Source organism: Pteropus vampyrus, unplaced genomic scaffold (genome assembly GCF_000151845.1).
Source record: "Pteropus vampyrus isolate Shadow unplaced genomic scaffold, Pvam_2.0 Scaffold14, whole genome shotgun sequence".
Taxonomy (NCBI): domain Eukaryota; kingdom Metazoa; phylum Chordata; class Mammalia; order Chiroptera; family Pteropodidae; genus Pteropus; species Pteropus vampyrus.
This window is the reverse complement of record NW_011888795.1, coordinates 9,127,638-9,136,532: the sequence shown is the minus strand read 5'-3', so window position 1 is coordinate 9,136,532 and position 8,895 is coordinate 9,127,638. Positions and strand designations below refer to the sequence as shown.

The following is an 8,895-nucleotide window of genomic DNA, read 5'->3' as shown; positions in this document are numbered from 1 at the left end:
TGGAAAACATCATCTAGAAAACAAAATGACCTTTGTTTTTATTGTCATTATTACTATGGCATTGTTTATATTTTCATATTTAGCTTCTTTAAACAGGCAGAGCTAAGTGATAGACTTTTTAAAGTTTGGTCACTTGAAGCCTAATTATAACACAAACTAAAAACATTTAAGAGTAAATTTAATCAATAAACTTATTATTCCTGAATATGTTTTTAGTTTTCTAGAAATTGTGTAAGTAAACTAAATTTTTTTGATATAGCATTGTATTATTTAGAGCTGTGAAATCTACAAAAAATTGCATATTTTTTTGAGTATTTCTGTTTTCCTTGAAAATGTCCATGTTTATGACTAGCTTTCTTTCTATAAATCTCTAGTTAACTATGAAATTATTTTATCATGGCATCATTTTTGTTTACCGTAATAGATCTGAATTTTTAGTTTTGCTAGTTTCCTATTAAATGACTAGCTATCCATTCTGTGTCTACACAAGGCTTCCTGAGAGATCTGTGGCCCTATATGGATACCAATGACAAAATTGGTCTATGCTTATCTGCAGGGGACCTGGAGATCGACTCTAAGGTTTGGGAATGTGAGGTAAAGGTTAATTGCAGCTTTTGCCACCAATTTACCATTCATGCTCTTAGGTACATAAGTCTAGTTACTACCAGGTCTAGTGACTGAGTTTATCTCGTTTATCACTATCACTAGACTTATGACTTTTGGTGATGAGTCACTTCCTAGATTTCTGAGTTAGATGTTCCTCCTTTGTGCTCCCATAGAAACCCTCCCTCATATCATACACCATACCTTAGTATTGTTTTCTTTTTGCCTATAGTCAGATGATTGAATTTCCATGTAAGTCTGACCAAGTAAGTCTTCAGAATGTCCAGTTGAGGAAATCTAAATGACATATTTTTTTTCTTTTTTGAAAAGAGATCATCATTCAGGTCATTGTGATCTAAGACTCAGAACAAAACAAACAAAAACTTACTTGGATCAACAGAATACAATTATTAAAAGTAAATATGGAAAATGAACCAGACCATGAAAATGTGGAACAGAGCCTCTGTGCCAAGACTACTGAAGAAGAACTGAATAAGTCTTTCAATCTAGAAGCTTCACTTTCAAAGTTCTCTTACATAGATCTGGACAAGGAATTGGAATTCAAAACTGATCTGGTAAAAATTCAGCTTCTGTCAAGTGATATTGTTTAACCAAAATGTTGGCTAGAGTATACTTCATGACTCAAAGACTCCAAATCTATCATTTTTGTATGGATTAATAGGAGTCTATGTACAGTTTTATAAGATAATAGCACTTCATTTGTATAGTTCACTTCAATTTCTGAACCACTTACATGCATGTTCTCATTTGAGCTTCACAACACTGATAATCTATTTTATAAAGGAAGAAACTGAAGTGCAGCAACGTTAAATGACTTCTCAAGATCATAGAACTAGTGGTAGGTTTAGAATTCTTGCGCAGTGATTTTTTTTTTTTTTTACCATTGATTTGTAATTAATAGGTTCTTGTGACCATGAGAATATTTAATGATATATTTGGTGACCATGAGAATATTTAATGATATATTTGGTGACCATGAGAATATTTAATGATATATTTGGTGACCATGAGAATATTTATGACAAATTGTTGACCTAATTATTCTCACCATAATTTATGAAATAACTAAGAAAGGCAGTGTCAGACCTTTGTATATTGCTTATGGCTTATGTCAAAACTTAGAAAATTAGGGCTTGTCATAAAACATGTTGTTTTATCATGTCTAAGAAAGCAGATGCCAAAGTCCTTCAACAGAAGCGTCTGGAAAGGGCTGTCAGGATGGTGCAGTCAATTAATATGTGTCCTTGTTAATTACAGTATATGTGGATAGGAAAGGAAAAGATTCTATAGTCTTTTGACCGATTCTTATTACCATGGATTTTTATTGAGTTGTCTTTCTATGTGAACAGTTTGGTGATATGTTTGTTTCTTAATTGATAATTGTTCTAATCAATTAAAACACCCTCCCAATTATAAGAGAGAAAACATTATTATGTGAGCATTAATTTATTTTATATATTTAGATTGATGACAAGGAGTTTGATATTCCTCAAGTTGATACTCCTCCAACACTGGAAAGCATACTAAATGAGGTAAGTGTATATTAATGATCAATATAATTTTACGGCATTGATTTTAATATTTCTGGGTTAATTATAGTGTATGTATCAAGAGCTACACTGTTCAATATGGGAGCCACTAGCCACATGTGACAATTTAAACTTAAACTAATTACAATTAAACAAAAATGAAAAATTCAATTCCTCAGTTGTATAAGGCACATTTCAGAGTCCACACATGGCTAGTGGTGACTATAATGAACAGTGTAGACACAGAATATTTCTGTGGTTGTAGAAAGTTCTTCCTGACAGTACAAATCTAGATTGTGAGCCTCTCAGGGGCAGAGGCCATGTCTTGTTCATCTCTGTGCCCAGTACAACGCCTCATACTTGGTGGATTAAAAAAAAAAAATGTTTTATTAAGTGAGTTGAAATACTAAATTCATGTCACTTTTGAGATTTGTATTGTTTTGATAAAGTCGTCTCTACCAGAGATATTCAAATAGCTCGTCTTCTGACACGAAAAAGCATCTGCAGTCTTGTAATGTAAAGAAAACAAACCCTCCATAATTTATCTTATGAGTGCCATAAAATGATGTTATTCTTTTCTGAATTAGCAATCGTAAAGGCTTTATAAAAGAACTCTGTGGAAGTACATGTTGATAAAGTATGTCGGTTTTTATGTACCCTGCATCTGCTGACAATTCTTCCACTCAGTCTTCTTGATCTCTTAAAAACTTGCTTAAGACTCCCTTTAGAGGTTTTAGCTTTTAATTTGAGAAAGATTTTTTAATGTATAAATCTGTTTCAGATCCATGGTTGTATATTTTAAAAGGTAGTGATGCAAAGGTTCCCCAACAGAAATGCCCACTGATCCTGCAGCTCTGAGTGAGCTGGGCCTCATTTGTTATTACTTCTTTACCTACACTACTTTCAGGGTCATAGTCAACACTCTACAGAATGCAGACTACTTTCTCTGAGTTATTACTTTCATTTTTCTTGCATGACTTTTATTCCTATTTTTTATATTAGTTGATGTTGCCATTACTTTGAATATATTTTAATTTCAAAAGTGTATGATCTGTGTTAAGACTTAAGCATTTAAAATTTTGACAAAATAGGTTTTGGTCAATGAAAGAATAGCCCGTTACAGTGATATTTATTTATTGCTTTCTAATATTGAGGAAATCTTTCATTTAGAGATGAAGAGGTTCATTTTAGTCAATTTTGTTATGGTATTAATCACATCTCATTTCAATTACTTTATTAAGTGTGAAATAAAAATAACCTTAGAGGATTGTGTACAAAGCCCTATTTGTACATATTTATATAATAATGGCTAAGAAAATAAGGCTTATATGAATGAGACTGTAGTTCATAATGAAGGAAAACCATCTTTGTACAATTTATCTACTAGTAACAGTACAATCATTAGTGGTTCACTGAGAAGATAACGCTGTTATCCTCAGTTGTAATTTGGGTGCCTCGTGTATTTGGGTCACAGTGTTAGATACTGGGATTATAAAGTGCTGTATGACTGCCTCTGACTTTGAGAGAAAAATGAGACTGGAAATTGGCCAGCCTTCACACTTCAAGGGAGCTAAGCAGGTGAAAAAGTGAAAGTAAAAGTAATTTAAGTTGTGGAACATTATGCAGACTGTAAGGAGGAAAAGGTATTAAAGAAAATGATTTTTTAAAAAGAAAAAATAGAAAGGGCAGAAGTAGAAAGTGTAAATAAGCACTTGCTCCAGGATATATGGGTGCAAATATTCTATAATGTTCATTAATATCAACCTGAAGAGAGGCTGAGAAGAGATATCCCAGATAGTTTACAGAATGGAAAGGTAGAGAACACTGAGACTTTTTAAATCTCAGAACTTAGAGCATGAAATAATGTTGCTAGGCCTTGTCATCCTTTGAAACTGTTATCTCTGAGGTTTTTAATTTTGAAATTCCATTCTCCAGCCCTAACAACCTCCCCCTCATTCCCTTACTTCCATTAAACCTGATCTTTGACCTCATCAAAACCAAGTCTCTTGATCGTTCCTGGTCTCCCAGTCTCTGAGTAGTCCTGGCTTCACTTCAATCTAATTGTTGCATTTTGCAGTCAGAAATTTCTTTTGAACTTTTTATTGAAGTATAACATTCATATAGGAAAAGTGCACAAATCATAAGTGTACAGCTTGGTGAATTTTCACAAACTGAATGCCCTGTGTAACCAGAATCCAGATGAAGAAATAAAACATTACTAGCATCCGAGAAGCTTCTTTTTGCCCCTACCTTATAGAACCCCAGGATAATCACTATCCTAACTCACTGGCATTGATTAGCTTGTCTGCTTGGAACTTCATACAAATGGAATAATACAGTAAGTGCTTTTGGGTGTCTGACTTATTTCCCTTTAGGTTAATTTATATTTTGCATATAATTGTTCATTCTCATTGCTGTATAAAATTCTTTATATACTATTATTTATTCATTTTACTGTTAGTGGATGTTTGTGTAATTTCCAATTTCTGGCTACTGTGAAAAATGCTGCTGTGAATATTCTTATTCATGCGTATACGATCTATGTATACACATACATACATGTACATACACACATTTACACATTTTTGTGGGTGTAAACCTAGGAGTAGAATTGCTGGGTCATTAGATATGGGTATGTTGAGCTTTCGTAGATACTGCCACGGGTTTTTCAAAGTAGTCGTTAACAATATATACTTCCAGCAGCAATATGTGGGGTTTTGGTTACCGTAACCTCATCAACTTTTGAATTTTTCTCTTTTTCACTTATTCCTTCTTATAGTGGAATCACATCATAGTTTTCATCTGAATTTACCTCAAGACTGATGAGATTGGGTACCTTGGCATATATTTTGGCCATTTGGATATCTCTTTTGTGAATTGCCTTTTTATGTTTTTGCCCACTTTTCCACTGTGTTTTGTTAACCTATTATGGGAACTCTTTATGTATGATAGATATAAGCTCTTTATTAGATATTTGTATTGCAAATATCTTTTTCCATTCTCTGGGTAACTTTTTCACCTATTAATGGTTTCTTTTGATGATCGGAAGTTCTTAATGTAGTTCAGCTTATTAGGTTTTTCCATTATGTTAGTTTTTGTGTGTGTGTTTAAGAAAAAAATTTTGCAGATTCCAAGGTCATGATGATACTCTTATAGTTAAAAAAATCTTTATTGGTCTACCTTTCATAGCCAGATCTGTAACTCATCTATAATGGTGTGAAGTATGAGCAACACCATTTACTGAAAAGAGGTGTCACTTTGTTTTAAATCAGGTAATCATATATGTAGGTTTGAGCCCATTACTCTTTCTGTACTTGCCCATATCACATTCTAATGTTTGAATCTATATAATAGATCTCAATATCTGCTAGTTTCAGTATTCCCGCTTTGTTGTTGCTCTTTAAGAATGCCTTCCTAATTCTTGGTCTTTTGTGTTTCCATGTAAGTTTAGAATCACTTTATTAGTTTACACACATACACACCAGCTGAAATGTAATAGATTGTGTAGAGTTTACACATCATTTTGGGAGAATTGATACCTCTGCTGTATAGCTAGTAATTTTAAATTCAGCCTTATTGATACCTCGGTTCTCTTCTTTCCTTCACTTTTCCTTTGACTTATTCTTGTAAGCTCTCAACCCTGGCTTAACTTAGCTGATCTGTTTTCTTTATGTCCCCAGGCTGCTTAAGAAAGTCAAATAAGATTCTGATCGACTTCTTGTTTAAGACATTTGTGCTACAGTTCTTATTTCTGAATTATTTCCTTTCCTTTCAGCAGTTATTCCAGTCTTGTACAGCTCTCTCAAATAACATGATACCTCCTTGCTAATCCTAACCCTGTTCTTAGCAGACTTGTGTGTGTGTAGCTATCTGAAAAGCAGTTGGAAATATGGGCCTAAACCTCAAGAGCAATGTTGATACTGAAGATACAGCTTTTGGAGTCATTAGCATGACAAGGTACTTGAAGCTATAGGTATAGATTAGCTTGTTCATATAGGAAGTGTGTGAAGTAGGAAGAGAAAGGAGCTAAGAGTATAATCCTGGAGAACAGAATCATTTAAAGGTTGAGCTGAGGAAAAGTAAAGAACATGACTGATAGAAGAGGCCATATAAGTTGGAGGAGTGCGGGAAAAAGAGAGGTACTAGAAACCATGGAAACAGTAAGTTTCAAGAATAGCAAGTGGTTAGTAGTGTTAAATGATGCATAGAGGACAAGAACATGCTAACTGAAAATAACCCAATGGATTTGGCTCGTAGTTTCAGCAAAGATAGTGCTCAGTAGCTAGTAATGGGTGGAGAAAGTAGAGATGGACTGCTCTCTTAAGAACATTGATGGAAATAGTCAGGCAGAAGGTAGTCCAGAGAAGGTATGATCAGAACATTTTTCTTTAATGTCTTACTCAGAATCCATTTGTTCAAGGCTAAACTCCTCATTCTGCTTTATTTGTTTTCTTATCTCAATTAATAGTATCACCTTTTGCTTATCTGCTCAAGCTAGAAATCTTGGAATCTTCTTTGACTTCTCCCTTAATCCCTCCATTTAAATGGTAACCAGGGACTTAGGATTTTAACTCAGTAATGTCTCTTTAATAATTCCTTCTCTTGACCTCTTCTGTTGCATTCCTAGGCTGAACTTTCCTGTCTTTTCTTGACATTACAGTAGCCTTCTTACTGGTTCTTAATAACTTCCCTGCCTCAGTCTTCCCCTTTACTCTCATCCATCTTCACACTGCCCCATTTATCTCACTAAAACATAGTTCCCATTATGTGTATCCACTTAAAAATCTCAGTTGTCTTTTTACTGCCTACTATATAGTACACTCATTCATTAAATAAGTGAGTGCTAATTATATGTCAGGCATTGTGCTAGGCACTAAGGGTACAGTGATGGACAAGATAGATATGGTCCCTGCTGTCACCTAGCTTAATGGAATATAAGGCTTTTTATAACTTGGGCCCCAGCTTATCTTTCTAGGATCACCTCCAGCTCCTATTCATATACTCCATTCATTTTGGTCTACTACTTTTTTTTCCATGGGCAAAATACATATTGTGAAATCACTGAGTTTGCACATGCTGTTGCACAACCCAGAATGCCTTTCTTCTATCTGCTTGTCATATTTCTCACGATATACTATTTATATAGTCAGGTGGTGTTAGTTTTCTTCTAATTAGCCATTGGCTATTAGTTAACTAGTAAAGCATCTATACAGATTTGAATTTTAAGAAATATTCTGTAGCTAACAATTATCTGCATAACTTCTCCCACTTCTTCTACAACAAAGGAATAGTTAGTAACTATTTTGGTTAGTAACAATACATGGAAAAGAGGTGAAAAGCAGAAATAAGCCTGTGAATGTTTTGCAGAAACCCATTAATGCCTGTCTGACTTGTAGAGTATTTGGAATTTTTAAATTTATCGATCCATATTCTTCCAATTTAGACTGATGATGAAGAAGAGTCTTTTGTTCTCGAGGATCCTACTTTGTTAAACATTGATACTATTGATTCTCACTCCTACGATACTTCATCTGTGGCAAGCTCAGATAGTGGCGACAGGACTAACTTAAAGAGGTAAGTATGTATTCATTTTAATCTTGCACGTGAAATATTCGATCTTTTAAAATGTAAATATCTCTTTATAGTACAATATGGTCTGCTGAAGCCCTTCATAGAAAGTAGAAGGCCCACTCGGATAGAAATAATATGCTTATTAGACTATAAAAATTTTGGCACTGGTGAGGGGAGAGGATAGAAAGGTGTATGTCATAACCAGTGTCTTCTGCACTCCCAATAGGGAGCCTTAATAACAGCCAGGGACTTCTAGAAGCAGTAGAGCCCTTGGAGGGAGCACAGATTAAACCTGGCACAGTGTCTATGGTGGAAACGTGGAGCTTGGTTTACTTCACCACCCTTCTATTCCCTGCACTCCTCACCCGCTTCTTCCAACTCTCTAAGGTCAGCTCCAGCATTCCTTCATTCCATTGGAATGGGTTCAGAGGAGAGTCAAAAAGATGATTAAAGATTTGGGAAGAGGACTTCTAACCCTAAATAAGTTCATTTTGGCTGCTTTTCACCTTCCAAATTCTTGGAGAGCACATGAAAAGGAAAGAGAAGTGGAGGAAGCATAATGTAAATACTTTATTGAATTCATATGTAACTTCAATGTTGATAAAGTTGTCTTTGTATTTTTCCTCTCTTCTTAAAGTTTGCCTGTATCAGTGCTTTCTTCTTTTAGGTTGTTACCTCTTATGGTGCAGGGGCCATTGCTGGATATATTAATTTGTTTGTCACTATTTCCTACAAATAGATAACTTAAAGATTTTTTTTCAGCTATATTGAGATATAATTGACATCGTGTAGATTTAAGGTATACTGTGATTCTTTGATATACATATATATTGTGAAATGATGACCACAATAGGGTTAGTTAACACCTCATCACCTCACATAATTGCCATTTCTTTTGTGATGAGAACGTTTAAGATCTACTTTTTTAGTAATTTTCAAGTATATAATACAGTATTGTTAGCTATAGTCATCACGCTGTACATCAGATCCCCAGAACTTATTCATCTTATAACTGGAAGTGTGTGCCCTTTGACTAGCATCTCTGCATTTCCCCACTCCTCAGTCTGTGGCAGCTGTTCTACTCTTTGTTTCTATGAGTTTGGCTTTTTTAAATTACACATTTGAGATCATACAGTATTTATCTTTCTGTGTCTGACTTATTTCATGCAGG

The 8,895-nt window shown here is 34.4% G+C and overlaps 1 protein-coding gene across 1 annotated transcript in view; it reads left to right on the top strand.

Moving 5' to 3' along the window:
* The window catches only part of VPS8 (VPS8, CORVET complex subunit), a 255,708-nt gene that overhangs the window by 12,873 nt on the left and 233,940 nt on the right, over positions 1-8,895 (top strand). The window contains exons 2-4 of the mRNA XM_011383477.2: positions 934-1,178; positions 2,088-2,156; positions 7,597-7,727. Of these exons, the coding sequence (XP_011381779.1) occupies positions 1,026-1,178; positions 2,088-2,156; positions 7,597-7,727 (353 nt within the window). The 5' untranslated portion in view covers positions 934-1,025. The remainder of the gene's footprint in view (positions 1-933; positions 1,179-2,087; positions 2,157-7,596; positions 7,728-8,895) is intronic.